Raw genomic sequence first — 27,890 nt, forward strand, 5'->3', positions numbered from 1 at the left:
CTGTTCCATTTATACACTAGATATACACACCTATAGCCTGTTCCATTTATACACTAGATATCCACCTACAGCCTGTTCCATATATTCTCTAGATATCCACCTACAGCCTGTTCCATTTATACATTAGATATCCACCTACAGCCTGTTCCATTTATACACTAGATATACACCTACAGCATGTTCCATTTATACACTAGATATCCACCTACAGCCTGTTCCATTTATACACTAGATATCCACCTACAGCCTGTTCCATTTATACACTAGATATCCACCTACAGCATGTTCCATTTATACACTAGATATCCACCTACAGCATGTTCCATTTATACACTAGATATCCACCTACAGCATGTTCCATTTATACACTAGATATCCACCTACAGCATGTTCCATTTATACACTAGATATCCACCTACAGCATGTTCCATTTATACACTAGATATCCACCTACAGCATGTTCCATTTATACAATAGATATCCACCTACAGCCTGTTCATTTATACACTAGATATCCACCTACAGCCTGTTAATTTATACACTAGATATACACCTACAGCATGTTCATTTATACACTAGATATCCACCTACAGCCTGTTCCATTTATACACTAGATATCCACCTACAGCCTGTTCCATTTATACACTAGATATCCACCTACAGCCTGTTCCATTTATACACTAGATATCCACCTACAGCCTGTTCCATTTATACACTAGATATCCACCTACAGCCTGTTCATTTATACACTAGATATACACCTACAGCCTGTTTCATTTATACACTAGATATCCACCTACAGCATGTTCATTTATACACTAGATATCCACCTACAGCATGTTCCATTTATACACTAGATATCCACCTACAGCCTGTTCCATTTATACAGCCTGTTCCATGCACTAGATATCACTAGATATCCAGCTACAGCATGTTCATTTATACACTAGATATCCACCTACAGCCTGTTCCATTTATACACTAGATATCCACCTACAGCCTGTTCCATTTATACACTAGATATCCAGCTACAGCATGTTCATTTATACACTAGATATCCACCTACAGCCTGTTCCATTTATACACTAGATATCCACCTACAGCCTGTTCCATTTATACACTAGATATCCACCTACAGCCTGTTCCATTTATACACTAGATATCCACCTACAGCCTGTTCCATTTATACACTAGATATACACCTACAGCATGTTCATTTATACACTAGATATCCACCTACAGCATGTTCCATTTATACACTAGATATCCACCTACAGCATGTTCAATTTATACACTAGATATCCACCTACAGCATGTTCCATTTATACACTAGATATCCACCTACAGCCTGTTCCATTTATACACTAGATATCCACCTACAGCCTGTTCCATTTATACACTAGATATCCAGCCTGTTCCATTTATACACTAGATATCACCTACAGCCTGTTCCATTTATACACTAGATATCCACCTACAGCATGTTCATTTATACACTAGATATACACCTACAGCCTGTTCCATTTATACACTAGATATACACCTACAGCCTGTTCCATTTATACACTAGATATCCACCTACAGCCTGTTCCATTTATACACTAGATATCCACCTACAGCATGTTCATTTATACACTAGATATACACCTACAGCCTGTTCCATTTATACACTAGATATACACCTACAGCCTGTTCCATTTATACACTAGATATCCACCTACAGCCTGTTCCATTTATACACTAGATATCCACCTACAGCATGTTCATTTATACACTAGATATACACCTACAGCCTGTTCCATTTATACACTAGATATACACCTACAGCCTGTTCCATTTATACACTAGATATCCACCTACAGCATGTTCATTTATACACTAGATATACACCTACAGCATGTTCATTTATACACTAGATATCCACCTACAGCCTGTTCCATTTATACACTAGATATCCACCTACAGCCTGTTCCATTTATACACTAGATATACACCTACAGCCTGTTCCATTTATACACTAGATATCCACCTACAGCATGTTCATTTATACACTAGATATCCACACCTACAGCATGTTTCCATTTATACACTAGATATCCACCTACAGCCTGTTCCATTTATACACTAGATATCCACCTACAGCCTGTTCCATTTATACACTAGATATCCACCTGTTCCATTTATACAGCCATGTTCATTTATACACTAGATATCCACCTACAGCCTGTTCCATTTATACACTAGATATCCACCTACAGCCTGTTCCATTTATACACTAGATATACACCTACAGCATGTTCATTTATACACTAGATATCCACCTACAGCATGTTCCATTTATACACTAGATATCCACCTACAGCATGTTCAATTTATACACTAGATATCCACCTACAGCATGTTCCATTTATACACTAGATATCCACCTACAGCCTGTTCCATTTATACACTAGATATCCACCTACAGCCTGTTCCATTTATACACTAGATATCCACCTACAGCCTGTTCCATTTATACACTAGATATCCACCTACAGCATGTTCATTTATACACTAGATATACACCTACAGCCTGTTCCATTTATACACTAGATATACACCTACAGCCTGTTCCATTTATACACTAGATATCCACCTACAGCCTGTTCCATTTATACACTAGATATCCACCTACAGCATGTTCATTTATACACTAGATATACACCTACAGCCTGTTCCATTTATACACTAGATATACACCTACAGCCTGTTCCATTTATACACACTAGATATCCCTACAGCATGTTCCATTTATACAGATATCCTGTTCCATTTATTTACACTAGATATCCACCTACAGCATGTTCCATTTATACACTAGATATACACCTACAGCCTGTTCCATTTATACACTAGATATACACCTACAGCCTGTTCCATTTATACACTAGATATCCACCTACAGCATGTTCATTTATACACTACTAGATATCCACCTACAGATATCCTGTTCCATTTATACATGTTCCATTTATACACTAGATATCCACCTACAGCCTGTTCCATTTATACACTAGATATCCACCTACAGCATGTTCCATTTATACACTAGATATCCACCTACAGCATGTTCATTTATACACTAGATATCCACCTACAGCCTGTTCCATTTATACACTAGATATCCACCTACAGCCTGTTCCATTTATACACTAGATATACACCTACAGCCTGTTCCATTTATACACTAGATATCCACCTACAGCATGTTCATTTATACACTAGATATCCACCTGTTCACAGCCTGTTCATTTATACATTTATACACTAGATATCCACCTACAGCCTGTTCCATTTATACACTAGATATCCACCTACAGCCTGTTCCATTTATACACTAGATATCCACCTACAGCCTGTTCCATTTATACACTAGATATCCACCTACAGCCTTCCATTTATACACTAGTTCCATTTATACACTAGATATCCACCTACAGCAGTTCCACTGATATCCACCTTTTCCATTTATACACTAGATATCCACCTACAGCCTGTTCCATTTATACACTAGATATCCACCTACAGCCTGTTCCATTTATACACTAGATATCCACCTACAGCCTGTTCCATTTATACACTAGATATACACCTACAGCATGTTCATTTATACACTAGATATCCACCTACAGCATGTTCCATTTATACACTAGATATCCACCTACAGCATGTTCAATTTATACACTAGATATCCACCTACAGCATTTATACACTAGTTCCACATTTCCATTTATACACTAGATATCCACCTACAGCCTGTTCCATTTATACACTAGATATCCACCTACAGCCTGTTCCATTTATACACTAGATATCCACCTACAGCCTGTTCCATTTATACACTAGATATCCACCTACAGTTCATTTATACACTAGTTCATTTATTTATACACTAGATATACACCTACAGCCTGTTCCATTTATACATTTATACACTAGATATCCACCTACAGCCTGTTCCATTTATACACTAGATATCCACCTACAGCATGTTCATTTATACACTAGATATCCACCTACAGCCTGTTCCATTTATACACTAGATATCCACCTACAGCCTGTTCCATTTATACACTAGATATCCACCTACAGCCTGTTCATTTATACACTAGATATCCACCTACAGCCTGTTCCATTTATACTTTAGATATACACCTACAGCATGTTCCATTTATACTTCAGATATAGCTATGAAGACAATCCTTTTTGTAATTACAGCTGTTATACTAACTGTTGTTATCATCATTATTAGGGTTGGGGGTAATTTAACAGAAAACAAAGTGCGATAATTAACTGAATTGGAGACGGAATTGACCTCAACTCTGATCATCTCTAAACCTTTCTACTTCCTCTAATGTTACTACCCATCCTCTTACTTCAACCATTACAGACCTTACAGATGGTTAGTCAGCTATGAAGACAATCGTGTTTTCTATTTCAAGCTAGACCATTGCTCTCTCTCTCTGGTGTAACTGTACACTCACATGGACACACACACACATACTGTACAAGCATGTACACATACACACACAGACACTCACCTTAGCCTCCTTGATGCCAGGACACAGCTTACAGATGGTTGCCACGGCCGTATCCTCTACGACGATCCCATACCCGTCTTCATCCACCTCGGCAAACTCTGTGGCCAGCCATTCACTCCTCATCTTACTGCCGAGGCTACCCTCCCCTATGATGCTCCCTTCTCCCAGACCTCCTCCCCCGCCTGCCCCCCCTCCATGCCCGATGGCAGAGGGGTGGGACACCAGGTAACGGAGCCCTGTCACCCAGATGTTGGCCACGTCAGCTGAAAGAGCCACCAGGTCCAGAGACTGGGACATACAAATACACATCACATGAAATCTAAAAGTTTTCTCAAGTAAAACAATCAAATTAAAAACATTTGGAAAAATGAGATAAAAGAGGTTAATAAAGTAATATAATTAAAAACACAAATGCTGTATATGATGATTTAAAAAACCTCAGTGTTATCTGCCTTTGCCTGACTGCCAGTTTGTTTCTGCTCTCTTGCCAACTACTTGGCACCACAATTCCCAAAGGAGATGTCAAGGCAGCACAAACTAATCTGGGACCAGGTTAGTGTCTGCCCCTCTTCCTACCTGGTATTCATCCCCGTGGATGATAGAGAAGGCTGCCTCCTCAGCCAGGTGTTCTGCAGCAGGTCCGTTATGGAGGAAGGTCTCAGTGCTCTTCCCCGTCCTAACCTCCCTGATAGTGGCCATATCCAGGCGGGCGCGCTCCCCATCCTTCTTAGAGGGCTCCCAGCGCAAGCAGCTGAGGTCCTGGTCGAGGGTGTAGAAACGACTGTAGATCCGGGAGTTGGGACGCACCTTCTTCAGCTCACAGCCCCCCTGCATGAAGGCCAGGCAGTCGGCCGCGCTGCTCACCTGGAGGAGGGGGAAGGAGAATACATTTCAATTGAATCCTTATCCTCCTTATGAATCCATCATGTATGCCTTATGAATGCATTTTGAAATCCATCTGTCGGTCAAATAAAGTGTTACCCATTTCAATTTCATTTACAGACTAAAATTCTAAATCCAGGTAGGTTTTTTTTGAGAAACTAAAAACGAACCTTCTTCTCTGAGGGTATGCTACTGAAGGACACTGTCTTCTTGCGCCCGCCGGCCAACTTGTGCATTGAAGGATCCTGGGTAAAACACAGAGAAGAGCAGAGAGTGAGACAGGCAAACAAGTCTACTTATCCTACAGGCTATGTTTAGAAGTGTCAAGACAAGACATTACAGGCATATCCCATCAACGGACATAATTACAATAGGAGTAGAGACGTATGTGGACATGGGGCCCAACAGAGAAGAATGTAGAATGTTAATAAGTAATAATGAGGTAGCTATGAAAGCCATCAGTAATATCCCCGTGAATGATTATGTTTTTGGAACCCCGGCGACACTGTCTGTCTCTCCTAAAGCCAGACACCTGAAATAAAAGGTCTGCTAATCTGAACTCATCTTCACAGGCTTGGAAGGCTGGAAATCAATTGTGCCATTTCATTTCCTGTTTGGTAATGTAGCACTGATTCACACAGTGTACAGAGTCTGGTCTTAGGGCTGACGGGGCCCACAAAAATAGATCTTCTGTGTTCACACTCACACATCTGTTCTCGCTGCTTCCTGCATCTTTCAGTCTCCAGAGGACAGCTGATTGATTGACAGGTGGGAAGAAGACAGCTCTATTGTCACTGGGTGCTGAAATGTCAGGGCTGGTGCCAACGCAACAGGTCTCTGTCTCTCTCTCTGTCTCTGTCTCTCTCTCTTGCTCTCTGTCCCTCCTGCTGTCCCTCTCGCTGTCCCTCCTGCTGTCCCTCTTGCTGTCCCTCTCGCTGTCCCTCTCGATGTCCCTCCTGCTGTCCCTCCTGCTGTCCCTCTCGCTGTCCCTCCTGCTGTCCCTCCTGCTGTCCCTCTCGCTGTCCCTCCTGCTGTCCCTCCTGCTGTCCCTCTTGCTGTCCCTCTCGCTGTCCCTCCTGCTGTCCCTCCTGCTGTCCCTCTTGCTGTCCCTCTTGCTGTCCCTCTCGATGTCCCTCCTGCTGTCCCTCCTGCTGTCCCTCTCGCTGTCCCTCCTGCTGTCCCTCCTGCTGTCCCTCCTGCTGTCCCTCTCTCTCCGCTGGCCATTATAACACAATAGGGTTTCGAAAACCACATAGGTATAATAAGACTTATAAGTTCTATTCTTTCAAATCCACATCTCAGTTTATAAGCAGTAGCTTTTTCTCCGTGGTCAAAAAGGGGGTGAGGTAAAACATATGACATTACTACCAGGAGGACTTCCCACACAGGTTAATACAAATCCAGTTTTCAGAATAACAAGTGTGCACAGGCAGTGGCTTGTAAATGAAGACATGTGTAAACGTGACAATGTGTTTCGATATGAATTCCAGCCTTTGTGCAATATTACTGATGATAAGGAATTCAAACCAGAAGAAAATGTGTGTGGTACCGGCACCATCAGAGCCAGACAGAGCACTTTCATCCTGCGGTCATGTAATTATGGGGTTGTACAGACAGCACTGACTGACAGACTCTAAGTTCAGCCTTTTGTTACTGTAATGACATTTCCACCATTGATTCAAAGCTTGTGGCCAGGGCTGCACTATACTATAGCATCCAGCCAGGTTGTAACAGAGTTGCAGCCCTGGGTTCAAATACTAGTTCAAATCTTTTCAATATTTGCCAGACTGGTGGGTTTTTAACTCTTGCAACTATTCAATTGGCTCCAAGCCTTAAAAAAAATACATAAAAAATAGGATTTGAAACCAGATTGTAGGAGTGTTACCATCTGACGTAAAAAAAGGCTCGGCTCTAGCTAAATCACCTGATCCTGGTTTACTATTTGGGAGGGGGAGCTTTCAGCCTATTTCTGTCCTAATACCTCAAACCCATAGCAACACATCCTGGCTGTCCTACTACTAGCCTAGATATTACATCCTGGCTGTCCTACTACTAGCCTAGCACATCACCATCAGATATTACATCCTGGCTGTCCTACTACTAGCCTAGATATTACATCCTGGCTGTCCTACTACTAGCCTAGCACATCACCATCAGATATTACATCCTGTCTGTCCTACTACTAGGCTAGCACATCACCATCAGATATTACATCCTGTCTGTCCTACTACTAGCCTAGCACATCACCATCAGATATTACATCCTGTCTGTCCTACTACTAGCCTAGATATTACATCCTGGCTGTCCTACTACTAGCCTAGATATTACATCCTGTCTGTCCTACTACTAGCCTAGCACATCACCATCAGATATTACATCCTGTCTGTCCTACGACAAGCCTAGCACATCACCATCAGATATTACATCCTGTCTGTCCTACTACTAGCCTAGCACATCATCATCAGATATTACATCCTGTCTGTCCTACTATTAGCCTAGATATTACATCCTGGCTGTCCTACTACTAGCCTAGATATTACATCCTGACTGTCCTACTACTAGCCTAGCACATCACCATCAGATATTACATCCTGTCTGTCCTACGACAAGCCTAGCACATCACCATCAGATATTACATCCTGTCTGTCCTACTACTAGCCTAGCACATCACCATCAGATATTACATCCTGTCTGTCCTACTACTAGCCTAGCACATCACCATCAAATATTACATCCTGTCTGTCCTACTACTAGCCTAGCACATCACCATCAGATATTACATCCTGTCTGTCCTACTACTAGCCTAGCACATCACCATCAGATATTACATCCTGTCTGTCCTACTACTAGCCTAGCACATCACCATCAGATATTCCATCCTGTCTGTCCTACTACTAGCCTAGCACATCACCATCAGATATTACATCCTGTCTGTCCTACTACTAGCCTAGCACATCACCATCAGATATTACATCCTGTCTGTCCTACTATTAGCCTAGCACATCACCATCAGATATTACATCCTGTCTGTCCTACGACAAGCCTAGCACATCACCATCAGATATTACATCCTGTCTGTCCTACTACTAGCCTAGCACATCACCATCAGATATTACATCCTGTCTGTCCTACTACTAGCCTAGCACATCACCATCAGATATTACATCCTGTCTGTCCTACTACTAGCCTAGCACATCACCATCAGATATTACATCCTGTCTGTCCTACTACTAGCCTAGCACATCACCATCAGATATTACATCCTGTCTAGCAGCATCCCGAATAGCAGCACTGTAGAAACTATTACACTCAACGGAACAACTTGATTAGTGTAGTGTCAACAACGCAGCCACTGCCAGCTAGCCTACTTCAGCAGTACTGTATCATTTTAATCATTTTAGTCAATAAGATTCTTGTTACGTAAGCTTAACTTTCTGAACATTTGAGACGTGTAGTCCACTTGTCATTCCAATCTCCTTGCATTAGCGTAGCCTCTTCTGTAGCCTGTCAACTATGTGTCTGTCTATCCCTGTTCTCTCCTCTCTGCACAGACCATACAAACGCTCCACACCGCGTGGCCGCTGCCACCCTAATCTGGTGATCCCAGCGCGCACGACCCACGTGGAGTTCCAGGTCTCCGGTAGCCTCTGGAACTGCCGATCTGCAGCCAACAAGGCAGAGTTCATCTCAGCCTCTGCCTCCCTCCAGTCCCTCGACTTCTTGGCACTGACAGAAACATGGATCACCACAGATAACACTGCTACTCCTACTGCTCTCTCTTCGTCCGCCCACGTGTTCTCGCACACCCCGAGAGCTTCTGGTCAGCGGGGTGGTGGCATCGGGATCCTTATCTCTCCCAAGTGGTCATTCTCTCTTTCTCCCCTTACCCATCTGTCTATCGCCTCCTTTGAATTTCATGCTGTCACAGTTACCAGCCCTTTCAAGCTTAACATCCTTATCATTTATCGCCCTCCAGGTCCCCTCGGAGAGTTCATCAATGAGCTTGATGCCTTGATAAGCTCCTTTCCTGAGGATGGCTCACCTCTCACAGTTCTGGGCGACTTTAACCTCCCCACGTCTACCTTTGACTCATTCCTCTCTGCCTCCTTCTTTCCACTCCTCTCCTCTTTGACCTCACCCTCTCACCTTCCCCCCTACTCACAAGGCAGGCAATACGCTCGACCTCATCTTTACTAGATGCTGTTTTTCCACTAACCTCATTGCAACTCCCCTCCAAGTCTCCGACCACTACCTTGTATCCTTTTCCCTCTCGCTCTCATCCAACACTTCCCACACTGCCCCTACTCGGATGGTATCGCGCCGTCCCAACCTTCGCTCTCTCTCCCCCGCTACTCTCTCCTCTTCCATCCTATCATCTCTTCCCTCTGCTCAAACCTTCTCCAACCTATCTCCTGATTCTGCCTCCTCAACCCTCCTCTCTTCCCTTTCTGCATCCTTTGACTCTCTATGTCCCCTATCTTCCAGGCCGGCTCGGTCCTCCCCTCCCGCTCCGTGGCTTGACGACTCATTGCGAGCTCACAGAACAGGGCTCCGGGCAGCCGAGCGGAAATGGAGGAAAACTCGCCTCCCTGCGGACCTGGCATCCTTTCACTCCCTCCTCCTCTACATTTTCCTCCTCTGTCTCTGCTGCTAAAGCCACTTTCTACCACTCTAAATTCCAAGCATCTGCCTCTAACCCTAGGAAGCTCTTTGCCACCTTCTCCTCCCTCCTGAATCCTCCTCCCCCTCCCCCTCCTCCCTCTCTGCAGATGACTTCGTCAACCATTTTGAAAAGAAGGTCGACGACATCCGATCCTCGTTTGCTAAGTCAAACGACACCGCTGGTTCTGCTCACAGTGCCCTACCCTGTGCTCTGACCTCTTTCTCCCTCTCTCTCCAGATGAAATCTCGCGTCTTGTGACGGCCGGCCGCCCAACAACCTGCCCGCTTGACCCTATCCCCTCCTCTCTTCTCCAGACCATTTCCGGAAACCTTCTCCCTTACCTCACCTCGCTCATCAACTTATCCCTGACCGCTGGCTACGTCCCTTCCGTCTTCAAGAGAGCGAGAGTTGCACCCCTTCTGAAAAAACCTACACTCGATCCCTCCGATGTCAACAACTACAGACCAGTATCCCTTCTTTCTTTTCTCTCCAAAACTCTTGAACGTGCCGTCCTTGGTCAGCTCTCCCGCTATCTCTCTCAGAATGACCTTCTTGATCCAAATCAGTCAGGTTTCAAGACTAGTCATTCAACTGAGACTGCTCTTCTCTGTATCACGGAGGCGCTCCGCACCGCTAAAGCTAACTCTCTCTCCTCTGCTCTCATCCTTCTAGACCTATCGGCTGCCTTCGATACTGTGAACCATCAGATACTCCTCTCCACCCTCTCCGAGTTGGGCATCTCCGGCGTGGCCCACGCTTGGATTGCGTCCTACCTGACAGGTCGCTCCTACCAGGTGGCGTGGCGAGAATCTGTCTCCTCACCATGCGCTCTCACCACTGGTGTCCCCCAGGGCTCTGTTCTAGGCCCTCTCCTATTCTCGCTATACACCAAGTCACTTGGCTCTGTCATAACCTCACATGGTCTCTCCTATCATTGCTATGCAGACGACACACAATTAATCTTCTCCTTTCCCCTTCTGATGACCAGGTGGCGAATCGCATCTCTGCATGTCTGGCAGGCATATCAGTGTGGATGACGGATCACCACCTCAAGCTGAACTTCGGCAAGACGGAGCTGCTCTTCCTCCCGGGGAAGGACTGCCCGTTCCATGATCTCGCCATCACGGTTGACAACTCCATTGTGTCCTCCTCCCAGAGCGCTAAGAACCTTGGCGTGATCCTGGACAACACCCTGTCGTTCTCAACTAACATCAAGGCGGTGGCCCGTTCCTGTAGGTTCATGCTCTACAACATCCGCAGAGTACGACCCTGCCTCACACAGGAAGCGGCACAGGTCCTAATCCAGGCACTTGTCATCTCCCGTCTGGATTACTGCAACTCGCTGTTGGCTGGGCTCCCTGCCTGTGCCATTAAACCCCTACAACTCATCCAGAACGCCGCAGCCCGTCTGGTGTTCAACCTTCCCAAGTTCTCTCACGTCACCCCGCTCCTCCGCTCTCTCCACTGGCTTCCAGTTGAAGCTCGCATCCGCTACAAGACCATGGTGCTTGCCTACGGAGCTGTGAGGGGAACGGCACCTCAGTACCTCCAGGCTCTGATCAGGCCCTACACCCAAATAAGGGCACTGGGTTCATCCACCTCTGACCTGCTCGCCTCCCTACCACTGAGGAAGTACAGTTCCCGCTCAGCCCAGTCAAAACTGTTCGCTGCTCTGGCTCCCCAATGGTGGAACAAACTCCCTCACGACGCCAGGACAGCGGAGTCAATCACCACCTTCCGGAGACACCTGAAACCCCACCTCTTTAAGGAATACCTAGGATAGGATAAAATAATCCTTCTCACCCCCCCCTTAAAATATGTAGATGCACTATTGTAAAGTGGCTGTTCCACTGGATGTCATAAGGTGAATGCACCAATTTGTAAGTCGCTCTGGATAAGAGCGTCTGCTAAATGACTTAAATGTAATGTAATGTAAATGTATATTACATCCTGTCTGTCCTACTACTAGCCTAGCACATCACCATCAGATATTACATCCTGTCTGTCCTACGACAAGCCTAGCACATCACCATCAGATATTACATCCTGTCTGTCCTACTACTAGCCTAGCACATCACCATCAGATATTACATCCTGTCTGTCCTACTACTAGCCTAGCACATCACCATCAGATATTACATCCTGTCTGTCCTACTACTAGCCTAGATATTACATCCTGGCTGTCCTACTACTAGCCTAGATATTACATCCTGTCTGTCCTACTACTAGCCTAGCACATCACCATCAGATATTACATCACGTCTGTCCTACGACAAGCCTAGCACATCACCATCAGATATTACATCCTGTCTGTCCTACTACTAGCCTAGCACATCACCATCAGATATTACATCCTGTCTGTCCTACTACTAGCCTAGCACATCACCATCAGATATTACATCCTGTCTGTCCTACGACAAGCCTAGCACATCACCATCAGATATTACATCCTGTCTGTCCTACTACTAGCCTAGCACATCACCATCAGATATTACATCCTGTCTGTCCTATGACTAGCCTAGCACATCACCATCAGATATTACATCCTGTCTGTCCTACTACTAGCCTAGCACATCACCATCAGATATTACATCCTGTCTGTCCTACGACTAGCCTAGCACATCACCATCAGATATTACATCCTGTCTGTCCTACGACTAGCCTAGCACATCACCATCAGATATTACATCCTGTCTGTCCTACTACTAGCCTAGCACATCATCATCAGATATTACATCCTGGCTGTCCTACGACTAGCCTAGCACATCACCATCAGATATTACATCCTGTCTGTCCTACGACTAGCCTAGCACATCACCATCAGATATTACATCCTGTCTGTCCTACAACTAGCCTAGCACATCACCATCAGATATTACATCCTGGCTGTCCTACGACTAGCCTAGCACATCACCATCAGATATTACATCCTGGCTGTCCTACTACTAACCTAGCACATCACCATCAGATATTACATCCTGGCTGTCCTACTACTAACCTAGCACATCACCATCAGATATTACATCCTGTCTGTCCTACTACTAGCCTAAATATTACATCCTGGCTGTCCTACTACTAACCTAGCACATCACCATCAGCTATTACATCCTGGCTGTCCTACTACTAGCCTAGCACATCACCATCATGATGGAAGGGATTTGTCTATTTTAGAGATGGAAGGGATTTGGAAATGGGAGTGTTTCCCACTACCTCTTGGGATGCAGCTGGACTCAGAGTACAACTTGACTACCCACACACACTAAACCACACAGAGCAGTGTGTGTGAGTGTGTAAGTGTGTGTTTGTGTGCGTGCGTGTGAGTGTGTATGTGTGAGCGAATGATTAAATATAGAGCTGGTGGAACTTCACCTCGCTCATCAACTTATCCCTGACCGCTGGCTACGTCCCTTCCGTCTTCAAGAGAGCGAGAGTTGCACCCCTTCTGAAAAAACCTACACTCGATCCCTCCGATGTCAACAACTACAGACCAGTATCCCTTCTTTCTTTTCTCTCCAAAACTCTTGAACGTGCCGTCCTTGGTCAGCTCTCCCGCTATCTCTCTCAGAATGACCTTCTTGATCCAAATCAGTCAGGTTTCAAGACTAGTCATTCAACTGAGACTGCTCTTCTCTGTATCACGGAGGCGCTCCGCACCGCTAAAGCTAACTCTCTCTCCTCTGCTCTCATCCTTCTAGACCTATCGGCTGCCTTCGATACTGTGAACCATCAGATCCTCCTCTCCACCCTCTCCGAGTTGGGCATCTCCGGCGCGGCCCACGCTTGGATTGCGTCCTACCTGACAGGTCACTCCTACCAGGTGGCGTGGCGAGAATCTGTCTCCTCACCACGCGCTCTCACCACTGGTGTCCCCCAGGGCTCTGTTCTAGGCCCTCTCCTATTCTCGCTATACACCAAGTCACTTGGCTCTGTCATAACCTCACATGGTCTCTCCTATCATTGCTATGCAGACGACACACAATTAATCTTCTCCTTTCCCCCTTCTGATGACCAGGTGGCGAATCGCATCTCTGCATGTCTGGCAGACATATCAGTGTGGATGACGGATCACCACCTCAAGCTGAACTTCGGCAAGACGGAGCTGCTCTTCCTCCCGGGGAAGGACTGCCCGTTCCATGATCTCGCCATCACGGTTGACAACTCCATTGTGTCCTCCTCCCAGAGCGCTAAGAACCTTGGCGTGATCCTGGACAACAAACTGTCGTTCTCAACTAACATCAAGGCGGTGGCCCGTTCCTGTAGGTTCATGCTCTACAACATCCATAGAGTACGACCCTGCCTCACACAGGAAGCGGCGCAGGTCCTAATCCAGGCACTTGTCATCTCCCGTCTGGATTACTGCAACTCGCTGTTGGCTGGGCTCCCTGCCTGTGCCATTAAACCCCTACAACTCATCCAGAACGCCGCAGCCCGTCTAGTGTTCAACCTTCCCAAGTTCTCTCACGTCACCCCGCTCCTCCGCTCTCTCCACTGGCTTCCAGTTGAAGCTCGCATCCGCTACAAGACCATGGTGCTTGCCTACGGAGCTGTGAGGGGAACGGCACCTCAGTACCTCCAGGCTCTGATCAGGCCCTACACCCAAATAAGGGCACTGCGTTCATCCACCTCTGGCCTGCTCGCCTCCCTACCACTGAGGAAGTACAGTTCCCGCTCAGCTCAGTCAAAACTGTTCGCTGCTCTGGCTCCCCAATGGTGGAACAAACTCCCTCACGACGCCAGGACAGCGGAGTCAATCACCACCTTCCGGAGACACCTGAAACCCCACCTCTTTAAGGAATACCTAGGATAGGATAAAGTAATCCTTCTCACCCCCCCCCCCTTAAAATATTTAGATGCACTATTGTAAAGTGGTTGTTCCACTGGATGTCATAAGATGAATGCACCAATTTGTAAGTCGCTCTGGATAAGAGCGTCTGCTAAATGACTTAAATGTAAATGTAAACTTGACATCCTGATCAATAATACACAGTAGAGCAACCTGACTTCCAGATCCTTCCTCTGCTAGCAGAGAGACCTACTGTAGCTCCTCCCCTGACAGACAGGCAGCGACAGGGCTAGGTGGTAGCTCCTCCCCTGACAGACAGGCAGCAACAGGGCTAGGTGGTAGCTCCTCCCCTGACAGACAGGCAGCGATAGGGCTAGGTAGTAGCTCCTCCCCTGACAGACAGGCAGCGATAGGGCTAGGTGGTAGATCCAATCTGGACAGAAAACTCTGGACCATCAGTCAGGCTCCCACATCAACTCTCACTATTCTCTCACCACCCATCTGACCTGACTGTGACCCCTAGCTTCTAGTTTTTATCCTGGAAAAGAGACAGTTTGATCTAGTATCTGTTGTTTCCAATTCAGTTAGACAAAATTGTTGTTTAAGATGGAGGCTTGGACAATGTGTGGACAGACACAGGCTTAACATGATCCAGGTCAGCAGGGATTTAGGTGGACAGGGCAGAGCGGGGGGGGGGGGGGGGGGGGGTTGTCAGATTGTCCAGGTCTCATCGATAATGGTAGCGATGGGCCTTGCATCATGGTATGTGGAATTTGTTCCCCTACAGGGCATGGGAAGACAGGTCGACCCTCCCGTCCAGCTCTTTCATTGTGACACATGATGTCCTCCAGGAAACCATGACAACATTGTTAATACACTGCGGTTTGGCCTAACATGACATCAGTTCGTTTTAATCCCCCCCATCCCTAAGCTCTCTCTCTCTCTCTGTTTTGTTTTAGATCTTTTTTGTATTTTCTTTATTCCCTCCTTTTTTCTCTACATTATTGACTTTCTGCCAGAATGAAGCTAGGCACAGATGGAAAGATGGTGGGAACATAATAGGAAAGAATATATAGTGGGAATAGAGAAGAAAAGAAAGAGAGGGACAAAAAGAGAAAGGGGGGAAACCAGGGCAAGATAGAGGACAAGAGAGGATGTAACGATCGTCGTAGGTGGAAGGTGAGGACCAAGGTGCAGTGTGGTACGTGTTCATAATGTTATAATAGAACACTGAAAAATACAAGAACCAACAACGTGAACGAACGAAACCGGAACAGTTCTGTCTGGTACAGATACGAAACAGAAAACAACTACCCACAACTCAAGGGCGAAACCAGGCTGCCTAAGTATGGTTCTCAATCAGAGACAACGATTGACAGCTGCCTCTGATTGGGAACCATATCAGGCCAAACACATAGAAATACAAACATAGAACAAAACATAGAATACCCACCCACATCACACCCTGACCAAACTAAAAATAGAAACATACAAAGCAATTTATGGTCAGGGCGTGACAGAGGAGAGCATTGGAAATAAGGAGGAAGTGGAAGAAAGCGAGGGATATAGGTGTAAAAGTAGGACCTAGTGGATTCTAGGAAAGGATATGAGAGAGAGCAGAGGTGAGGAAAATTACTTTTGAGAGAGGGAGTGTAGGAAATTGAATGAGAAGAGCGAGGGGGAACGTGTGAGTGAGATGAAAGAGAGAGTAGGGGACAGGATAGAGAGAGGAGATGTGGGCATGAGACAATACTATATTGTGTTCAGTCAGGCACAACAGAGAATACTCATCATCATCAGTCTCTTCATACAGCCCACCGGATCAGAGGTGTGACAAACACCTGGGAGGAATTACTTGTTGGTTATCACTGCATTGTCGGAACTAGAAGCACAAGCATTTCGCTACACTCGCATTAACATCTGCTAACCATGTGTATGTGACAAATAAATTTGATTTGATTTTGAACTGTGATCAGCCTGAGGAGCTAAACGGACCATGTGTAGGAGTGTAAATATAGCACACACACACACACACACACACACACACACACACACACACACACACACACACACACACACACACACACACACACACACACACACACACACACACACACACACACACACACACACACACACACACACACACACACACACACACACACACACACACACACACACACACGCACACTATACTCCCAGCCCACAACCAGATAGTGTGGCCTGGGAGTAGATAGTTTGTGCGTATGCATTGATATGTAGGCTATGTGTGCCGTTAAATTGGATGGAGGACGGGGCCAGTCACTAGAGGAATAACCTCTCTCTGTCCTCTCCTTCTCTCTCTATGTCCTCTCCTTCTCTCTCTCTGTCCTCTCCTTATCTCTCTCTCTCTCCTTCTCTCTCTCTGTCCTCTCCTTCTCTCTGTCCTCTCCTTCTCTCTCTCTGTCCTCTCCTTCTTTCTCTGTCACCTCTCCTTCTTTCTCTTTGTCCTCTCCTCTCTCTGTCCTCTCCTTCTCTCTCTCTGTCCTCTCCTCTCTCTCTGTCCTCTCCATCTCTCTCTCTCTCTGTCCTCTCCTTCTCTCTCTCTCTCTCTCTCTCTCTCTCTATCCTCTATCTCTCTCGGTCCTCTCCTTCTCGCTCTCTGTCCTCTCAGTCTCTCTATGTCCTCTCCTCTCTATCTTTCTCACCATATCTCTCTCTGTCCTCTCCTTCACTCTCTCTGTCCTCTCCTTCTCTCTCTCTGTCCTCTCCTTCTCTCTCTCTTTGTCTCTCTCTCTCTGTTCTCTCCCTCTCTCTCTGTCCTCTCCTTCTCTCTCTTTGTGTCTCTCTCTGTCCTCTCCTTAGCTCTCTCTGTCCTCTCCTTCTCTTTCTGTCCTCTCCTTCTCTCTCTCTGTCCTCTCCTCTCTCTGTGTCCTCTCCTTCTCTCTCTCTGTCCTCTCCATCTCTCTCTCTGTCCCCTCCTTCTCTCTCTCTCTGTCCTCTCCTTCTCTCTCTCTGTCCTCTCCTTATCTCTCTCTGTCCTCTCCTTCTCTCTCTCTGTCCTCTCCTTCTCTCTCTCTTTCTCACCTTATCTCTCTGTCTTTGTCTCTCTCTCTCTCTCTCTCTGTCTCTCTCTCTATCTCTCTCTCTCTCTCTCTCTCTCTCTCTCTCTCTCTCTCTCTCTCTCTCGGCTTAGCAGAATGCATTATTTGGGTCTAGACTCCAGAGAGTAGTATAGCAGAAATGGCCTTAGACTGAGTGGAATATGATGCCTACGGGGCTGATCAGATCTGCTGTCAATGAGCGGATCTAGAAACAAACATAATGATGACGGTGAGTTAAGTACTGAGCAGAGAGTCAGCTATTATCGACATGATTCATCAGGACATAACTTTTATACAGAGAGAGAGAGAGATGGGGAGATGGTAAAGATAACCGGTAGCCTATAATGTCAACAATACCCAACAAGACTGAGAGTAGCAGTACACAAAGAGAGAGAGATAGACAGAGCGAGAGAGAGAGTCTGTAACTTTCATGTAGAGAGAGAGGGGAGATAGTCGTCGCCTGTTGACTCCTGTTAAGGAAGTTGAGAATTCAAGCAGCTTTTCGCAGCTTTTTGTTAAAAATCGCGCAACATTTCAGCGCCCTGCTATTTATGCCAGGAATATAGTATATGCATATGATTAGTATGTGTGGATAGAAAACACTCAGACGTTTCTAAAACTGTTTAAATCACGGCTGTGACTATAACAGAACGTGCGTTTCATCGAAAAGTGCAGGGAAATCTGATCACTGAAAATGGAAAAATATATCCTTCCGCGACTTCAAGGAATTGTGAACCGAATTAAATAGGGTCGAGGTTACAGTGCCTACAGCTTCCACACGATGTCTAGAGTCTTGTCATTTGATTCAGCTTTGATTCTTGGTCGAACCGAATCAAGGGAACTCCTTCCCTCCGGTCTCTGACCGGATGTTTTGATCGAGCTCTCTTCGGACATGTTTTATACACGGACAGCTAAAGAATTTACATCGCCTCCTGATGAATTTTATCGCTTATTAACGTATACTAATACCTAAAGTTGCATTACAAAAGTATTTCGAAGTGTTTTGTGAAAGTTTATCGTCGACTTTTTGAATTAAAAAAAATTACGTTACGTTATCAAACGCAATTTTTTCAGTTTATCACACAGTATTCTTAGATCGATATCTAGGCTATATATGGACCGATTTAATCGAAAAAAGACCCTAAATGATGTTTATGGGACATCTAGGAGTGCCAAGAAACAAGCTCGTCAAAGGTAATGAATGTTTTATATTTTATTTCAGCGTTTTTGGTTTGCGCCGGCTAACGCAAAATCTGTCGTGTTAGGTGACGTTGCAGTATTTTGAGGGTGCATGGTATCAGATAATAGCTTCCCATGCTTTCGCCGAAAAGCATTTTACAAATCTGACTTGGTGGATAGATTCACAACGAGTGTAGCTTTAATTCAGTATATTGTATGTCAATTTTAATGAAAGTTTGAGGTTTATCAACCTCTATAGATGGCGCTCTTTAACATTTCCGCTGATTGTGGTTCCCACCTCGGTACCACGTCCTTAAGAAGTTAAGAGAGAGGCAAATAGAGAGAGACAGAGTGATATATATATATTTTTTTTGAATCCGTTATTGTACCAGGTAAGTTGACTGAGAACACGTTCTCATTTGCAGCAATGACCTGGGGATGTTATGCAGGTGAATGAGGACCCAAAAGCGACTTGGCGAAAACAGAGTCTTTATTCCAGTAAAGGAAATAGGCAATACTCCTGGACAATCAGAGTAGAAAACAAAACATAAAAAACTTAATTCCACTCGTAGTGACGAGGACAGACTGGAGACTCGACCATTAACTGTAGGTTGCCTCGGGAAGGCACCGACCGTAGCAGACTCAGACACCTGCTCACACGCAGCATCTGAGGGAAACAAGACACGACAGGGCGAGACAAAGACACAGCACGGCGAACAATATACAAGGATCCGACAGGACAGAAACGGAAAACAAGGGGAGAAATAGGGACTCTAATCAGAGGGCAAGATATTGAACAGGTGTGAAAAGACTAGATGATTGAGTAGGGGAATAGGAACAGCTGGGAGCAGGAACGGAACGATAGAGAGAAGAGAGAGAGGGAGGGAGAGAGAAAAAAGGGAACGAACCTAATAAGACCAGCAGGGGGAAAACGAACAGAAGGGAAAGCAAAATGACAAGACAATATAAGACAAAACATGACAGGGGAATAGTTACAGGGGAGAGGAGGGGGATGAATGAGCCAATTGTAAACTGGGGATTATTAGGTGACCGTGATGGTTTGAGGGCCAGATTGGGAATTTAGCCAGGACACTGGGGTTAACACCCCTACTCTTACGATAAGTGCCATGGGATCTTTAATGACCTCAGAGAGTCAGGACACCCGTTTAACGTCCCATCCGAAAGACGGCACCCTTCACAGGGCAGTGTCCCCAATCACTGCCCTGGGGAATTGGGATATTTATTTGGTGTTAGTCGCCACAATTCAGATTACCTATGCCTGCTGTCACCCACAGCACATGGCCTACAGCAGAGCCTGGACCTGCTAGAGCAGTACTGCCAGACCTGGGCCCTGACAGTAAACCCCAAAAAGACTAAAATAATGATTTTCCAGAGAAGATCAAGATCTCAGGGAACTAGACCAAAGTTCTCAATTGGTACAAAATATATAGAGTACTGTACACACTACAATTACTTAGGTTTAAAAATAAGCTTAACTGGACACCTTAATGAGGCAGTGAATGAGCTGAGAGAGAAAGCACGCAGGGCATTCTACGCCATTAAAAAGCTCATTCAAATTGAAATACCTATTAAAATTAGTCTAAAACTAATTGAATATGTCATTGAAACAATTGCACTTTATGGCAGCGAGGTGTGGGGTCCACTTGCAAAACAAGATTTCATCAAATGGGACAAACACCCCATTGAAACCCTGCAGGCAGAGTTCTGTAAGATTCTTCTACATGTTCAGAGGAAAACTACAAACAATGCATGCAGGGCAGAATTAGGCCAATATCCACTAATAATAAAAACTCAAAAAAGAGCAATTAAGTTTTGTAAACATCTAAAATACAGGGACCCCCTCTCATATCATCACCAAGCTCTGCAATGCCAAGAGCTGAGCAAAGAAAAGAGTCCCCTCATCCAGCTGGTCCTGGGGCTGAGTTCACAAACCTGTTCTACTAACACACTGAAGCCTCAGGACCAGAACATCCAATCAATCAGGATAAACCAAATTACAACATAGTCAAAACAAAACTATATTGCTTATTGGGAAACACAAGCACAAAGCAAAACGCAGTGCTATCTGGCCCTAAGTCGACAGTACACCGTGGCTAAATATTTGACCATTGTTACTGATCAAAACCTTAGAAAAACCTTGACAAAGTACAGGCTCAGTGAGCACAGCCTTGCCATTGAGAAGGGTAGACACAGGAAAACCTGGCTCCCTGTAGAGGAAAGTGTCAGGACCCGGTTACGAACCCGGGTCTCCGGAGTGAGAAACAGTCACTTAACCAACTGAGCCACGAATAGTCAGCAGAACCCATAAGATGAGGCAGACACAGCAGTACTTGAGACGATGTATTTAATGAAGTAAAAAGTGAAGTCCTTCAGGAAAACATGTAACTCCACAACCTCAAAAGGAATTCCACAAGAACAAAGGTAATCCTCCAAGACAAAAAAAGGTAAATCCACAAGGTGGTAGGTATAGCATAAAAAGCCTCAAAAGATACTCAAAAATAAATAAACAAGAACAAAAAACAGAATTCCACAAGAGAGTCCACCGGGATCAACAATAGTTCACAGAATACTAGGGCTGGGTGCTAACATACAAACACAGAGCAAATAACTGAGGAAAACTAAGGGTTTAAATACAATCAGGGGAAACGAGGCACAGGTGCAAATAATAATGGGGATCAAGGGAAAACAAAAGGTCAAAAAGCACAATGGGGGCATCTAGTGACCAAAAACCGGAACAACCCTGGCCAAATCCTGACAGAACCCCCCCCTAGGAACGGCTCCTGACGTTCCTACCAGCTCTCGGGGTGGAGGGCCCTGAACTGACGAATGAGGTCAGGGTCCAGTATCTCTTTGGCAGGAACCCAGGAGCGCTCCTCGGGACCGTAGCCTTCCCAGTCCACCAGATACTGCCAGGACCGCTGCACCCGGCGAGTATCCGATGGACGGTATAAGCCGGCTGAGCCACACGAGGCGGAGGGGGAGGTCTGTCTGCCGGGAATCCAGTATCCGATGGACGGTATAAGCCGGCTGGCCTCCAATGACACGAGGCGGAGGGGGAGGTCTGTCTGCCGGGACAAGGGGAGAAAAAACAACAGGTTTTAATAAGGAAATGTGAAACGTGGGATTAATCTTAAGGGATCTGGGTAAGTGTAGGCGATAAGAAATTGGGTTAACTCTCCTGGCAACCTTAAAGGGACCGATGTATTTTTGGGACAGCTTGCGAGACTCCACCCGTAGTGGTAAGTCTCTTGTGGAGAGCCAGACACTCTGGCCGGGGCGCAGGGTAGGCCCGGGACGGCGACGTCTGTTGGCTTGTTGTTGGTACCTCTGTGAGGAACGCATAAGATTAAGACGGGTCTTCCTCCACATAAGCCGACAGCGTCTGACGAACTTCAAGGCTGAAGGCACTCTGACTTCTGCCTCCTGGTCCGGGAACAATGGAGGGGCATAGCCAAACTGACACTCGTGCGGGGACATACCAGTGGAGGAGGAGCGCAAGGTGTTGTGCGCGTATTCGGCCCAAACAATGAAGGACGACCATGTGGACGGGTTGTTACGAGTCATACATCGGAGGGTGGTTTCCAGCTCTTGATTCATCCTCTCTGTTTGGCCGTTGGACTCCGGATGGTACCCCGAAGAAAGACTGGCAGAAGCCCCCATGAGTTGGCAGAAGGCCTTCCAAAACCTTGAGGCGAACTGGGGACCTCTGTCGGAAACCATATCTTGAGGAATGCCGAAGACTCGGAACACATGATTAATTACCAACTCAGCCGTTTCCTTGGCAGAAGGTAACTTAGTCAGAGGGACGAACCTGGCCGCCTTTGAAAACCTGTCGATTATGACTAGGATAGTAGTATTGCCATGGGATGGAGGAAGGCCAGTAATAAAGTCCAACGAGATATGGGACCAGGGTCTGTGGGGAACAGGTAAAGGGTGAAGGAGTCCTTGAGGGCGGAGGTGAGAAGATTTGCCCTGGCAGCACACGGGGCAGGCATTGACGAAAGTGGCAACGTCTTCTCTTATGGTAGGCCACCAGAACTTACGCTGGATGAACTCCAAGGTGCGACCTACGCCCGGGTGACAGGTGAGGCGAGAGGAGTGCCCCCACAGAAGGACCTGAGTCCTCACTGCCTTGGGGACAAACAACCGATTGGCAGGACCTCTTTTCGGGTCCGGTTCGATAGCTTGAGCTCGTCTCACGGTATCCTCAACTTGCCACGAGATCGGAGCCACGATCTTAGCAGCAGGAAGAACAGGCATGTCCGTGTCATCTCGAATGGCAGGAGCGTAGACTCGGGACAGGGCATCCGGTTTGAGATTCTTCGACCCGGGCCGATAGGTGAGGATAAACTGGAATCGATTGAAGAAAAGAGACCATCTAGCTTGTCTAGAGTTCAACCGCTTCGCCTGCTGGATATACTCCACATTTTTGTGGTCCGTAAGCACTTGAAACGGGTGAGAAGCCCCCTCGAGCCAGTGTCTCCATTCCTTCAATGCCATCTTAACCTCTAGGAGTTCACGATCCCCCACATCGTAGTTCCTCTCAGCCAGGGTAAGCCGGTGTGAGAAGAAAGCGCACGGATGAAGCTTCTTGTCTTCACCCCTCTGAGACAGGACAGCTCCAACACCAACCTCTGAGGCGTCTACCTCCACCACAAACGGTTCATCCGTAGTCGGTAGTATCAGGATGGGAGCAGAGAGGATGCGTTGCTTGAGTCCTTGGAAGGCCGGCTCAGCTTCTCTTCCCCACAAAAACCTTGCATTGCTACCCTTGGTTAAAGCTGAGAGAGGGGCTGCCACCAAGCTGAAGTTCTTGATGAACTTGCGGTAAAAGTTTGTGAAGCCCAGGAAACGCTGAACTTCCTTAACGGATTTGGGGGTGGGCCAATCCGCTACCGCCCCTACCTTCCTGGGGTCCATTTGGACTCGACCGGGTTCCACTACAAATCCCAGGAATTGTACTCGGGATGAATGGAATTCACATTTTTCCGGCTTAATGCACAGATGGCTGTCTAGGAGGCGTTTGAGTACATGTCTGACATGCTTTGTGTGTTCTTGAAGAGAGCTCGAAAAGATGAGGATGTCATCCAAGTAAACAAACACAAATATGTTAAGCATATCCCTAAGCACATCGTTTATGAGCACTTGGAACACCGCTGGGGCGTTGGTCAGGCCGAAGGGCATCACCAAGTATTCATAGTGACCAGTAGGCGTGTTGAAAGCGGTCTTTCACTCGTCACCAGGTCTGATCCGCACAAGATGGTATGCGTTCCGCAGGTCCAGCTTAGTGAAAACAACTGCTTCCTGGAGCAGCTCGAAGGCTGTGGCCATAAGGGGTAGCGGGTAACGGTTACGGACGGTTATGGCATTGAGTCCCCGGTAGTCGATGCAAGGACGTAATCCACCATCTTTCTTGGCCACAAAGAAAAACCCTGCTCCCGCCGGGGAGGTGGATGGACGCATGAGGCCTGCTTCCAGAGCGTCCTTGATGTAGGTATCCATAGCAGCTCGTTCGGGTGGAGATAGGGAAAAGATCCGACCCCTGGGGGGGCAAGTGCCCGGAAACAGTTCGATGGGGCAATCATAAGGTCTATGGGGTGGTAGCATGGTGGCCCTCTGTTTGCTAAATACCAGTTTGAGGTCATGATAACACTCGGGAACTTGGGTCAGGTCGATGGATTCTAAAGACTCGGGAGTAGAACTCGGGGAATTCTGTAAAATACAAGTAGCTTGGCATGTAGGACCCCACTGCTTGATAGTGCCCACAGACCAGTCGATGTGAGGGTTATGGCTGTGAAGCCAGGGGTATTCAAGGTCGAGAGGGAACTCAGAACAGGAGATCAAATGAAAGTTCATCAATTCCTGGTGTTGTGAAACTGAAAGTCGCAAGGAGGTAGTGACATGAGTGACAAGTCCAGATCCCAAAGGGCTTCCATCCAATGTAGTAACCCTCATGGGGTCACTTAGAGGTTCAGAGGGAACGCCATTCTCCTTCGCCCAGACACCATCCATGAAGTTACCTGCGGCTCCAGAGTCTACCAAGGCTTGAAGGTGAAGCTTGTGGTTGTCCCAGGAAAGGGTGACTGGAATGAGCAGACGGGAGTTGGACGGATGGGAGGAGGTTATGTTTCCAGTTACAGTTCCCCCCAGTCTGTACGGGACAGAGCGTTTCCCTGGAGCCCGGGACACGTGGAACGGAAATGGCCCGGTTTGCCGCAATATAGACAGCGTCGCTCCCTCATCCGGCGGTCTCTCTCAGCCTGGGAGATGCGTCCAATCTGCATGGGTTCCGGTGGAGCCAGCGAGGATAAAGGTGGGGACTCGGAGCTGGGACTGATAGGGGCTAGAGGTCTACGGTTGAGGCCTCTCTCTCTCAGACGCTGGTCAATGCGTGAGGCCAACTTGATCAGGGACTCGAGATTGTCCGGTGGTTCCCGAGTGGCCAGTTCATCTTGGATAGTGTCGGAAAGGCCTTTCAGAAAGCACACCGTGAGCGCCTCGTTGTTCCAGCCACTCGCTGCTGCCACCGTGCGGAACTGGATGGCATAGTCCGTCATGCTGCGCCGACCTTGGTGGAGAGTCAGGAGCTGTTTGGCTGAGTCAGGACCACTGCTTGGGTCTTGAAACACTCGTTTGAATTCCTCAGCAAAGGCAGAGTAGCTGGCACAGCAGGAAATATGGGCATCCCACACAGCAGTAGCCCAGGCCAGGGCTTTTTCAAAGCCAGGGCTTTTTCGGACAGCAGGTGGGGAACGACGAGGGTTGCAGCTCAAAGGAGAGAGAACATTGGGTGAGAAACCCTTTACAAGCACTTGGATCACCTGAGAACCATTGGGGAGGTGGAAGACAAGGTTCAGCCAGGGTGTTAACTGCCATGGGTACGTGAATCTGAGGTACTAGGACGGGAACTGTTGCCGGGGTAAGTCGATCAGATATCTGCTTTATGGAAGTCAGCATCTCCGACAGAAGATGAGAATGTCTAGCCATTAAGGCCTTTTGCTGAACCAGGGCGGCTTCGTGGCGTTGGACAGTCTCCTGGTGGTGGGACAGCATGGCAACAAGGTCCTGGGAACTGGCTGCCTCTGGGTTCATTTTTGGCTCTGTGTTTCTGTCAGGACCCGGTTACGAACCCGGGTCTCCGGAGTGAGAAACAGTCACTTAACCAACTGAGCCACGAATAGTCGGCAGAACCCAGAAGATGAGGCAGACACAGCAGTACTTGAGACGGTGTATTTAATGAAGTAAAAAGTGAAGTCCTTCAGGAAAACATGTAACTCCACAACCTCAAAAGGAATTCCACAAGAACAAAGGTAATCCTCCAAGACAAAAAGGTAAATCCACAAGGTGGTAGGTATAGCATAAAAAGCCTCAAAAGATACTCAAAAATAAATAAACAAGAACAAAAAACAGAATTCCACAAGAGAGTCCACCGGGATCAACAATAGTTCACAGAATACTAGGGCTGGGTGCTAACATACAAACACAGAGCAAATAACTATACAAATACAATCAGGGGAAACGAGGCACAGGTGCAAATAATAATGGGGATCAAGGGAAAACAAAAGGTCAAAAAGCACAATGGGGGCATCTAGTGACCAAAAACCGGAACAACCCTGGCCAAATCCTGACAGGAAAGGCTGTGCAACCACTGCACAACAGCAGAACCTGAGACGTAGCTGCATTTCCTGACTAAATGTAAAAAATATAAAACAATTAGAGAGTGTCATTTTCCCAAATTTGAAACCCTTATTGAAGGTTTCAAAGACCTCTCTGATGAGAGTAGGCTACCCGTCCTGTTGGGGGAGGACGCAGAGAGCTGTGGGTTGGCAGCGCACTACTTTGCAGCCTGCCATAAGATGAGGGACAGTGTCTGACAGACCAATCAACCTGCACATGTCCTCTACTGTATACTTATTGTTATTGTTGAATGTATGGTTATTTTGACACTTGGTTCTTGTTGTTACTGTTGTCCCGTTGATGATTCTCATTTTTATTTATTTTTATATTGTAAATATCCAAAATAAGCTTTGGCAATGTGTACATTGTTACGTCATGCCAATAAAGCGAATTGAATTGAATTGAATTGAGAGAGAGAGAGAGAGAGAGAGAGAGAGTAAGAGAGAGAGAGAGAGAGATAAAGAGTGGGAGGGAGACAGTGCTACACAGAGAGAGAGTGAGAGAGAGAGAGAGAGAGAGAGAGAGAGAGAGAGAGAGAGAGAGAGAGAGAGAGAGAGAGAGAGAGATAAAGAGAGAGATAAAGAGAGAGATAAAGAGTGGGAGGGAGACAGTGCTACAGAGAGAGAGACAGAGAGAGAGAGAGAGAGAGAGACTTCTGTATGTGTAATGTTTACTGTTAATTTTTACAGTTTATTTCACCTTTGTATATTATATCCCTCACTTGCTTTGGCAATGTTAACACATGTTTCCCATGCCAATAAAGCCCCTTGAATTGAATGGAATTGAATTGAGAGAGCGAGAGAGAGAGCGAGAGAGAGAGAGAGAGAGAGAGTGCTACAGAGAGAGAGAGACAGAGCTACAGAGAGAGAGAGAGAGACGGTGCTACAGAGAAAGACAGAGAGGGGGGAGTGCTAAAGAGAGAGAGAGAGCTACAGAGAGAGAGAGAGAGGGGGGAGTGCTACAGAGAGAGAGAGAGAGAGAGAGAGAGAGAGAGAGAGAGAGAGAGAGAGAGAGACCGAGAG

General features: G+C 46.5%; 1 protein-coding gene across 1 annotated transcript in view; it reads right to left on the reverse strand.

Moving 5' to 3' along the window:
- LOC124043971 (inactive phospholipase C-like protein 1) overlaps positions 1-27,890 on the reverse strand; it is a 160,862-nt gene that overhangs the window by 46,059 nt on the left and 86,913 nt on the right. The window contains exons 2-4 of the mRNA XM_046363165.1: positions 5,633-5,707; positions 5,157-5,444; positions 4,581-4,868 (exon numbers count right to left, since the gene is read on the reverse strand). Of these exons, the coding sequence (XP_046219121.1) occupies positions 4,581-4,868; positions 5,157-5,444; positions 5,633-5,707 (651 nt within the window). The remainder of the gene's footprint in view (positions 1-4,580; positions 4,869-5,156; positions 5,445-5,632; positions 5,708-27,890) is intronic.

This window comes from Oncorhynchus gorbuscha, linkage group LG09 (assembly GCF_021184085.1).
Source record: "Oncorhynchus gorbuscha isolate QuinsamMale2020 ecotype Even-year linkage group LG09, OgorEven_v1.0, whole genome shotgun sequence".
In the NCBI taxonomy this organism is placed as follows: domain Eukaryota; kingdom Metazoa; phylum Chordata; class Actinopteri; order Salmoniformes; family Salmonidae; genus Oncorhynchus; species Oncorhynchus gorbuscha.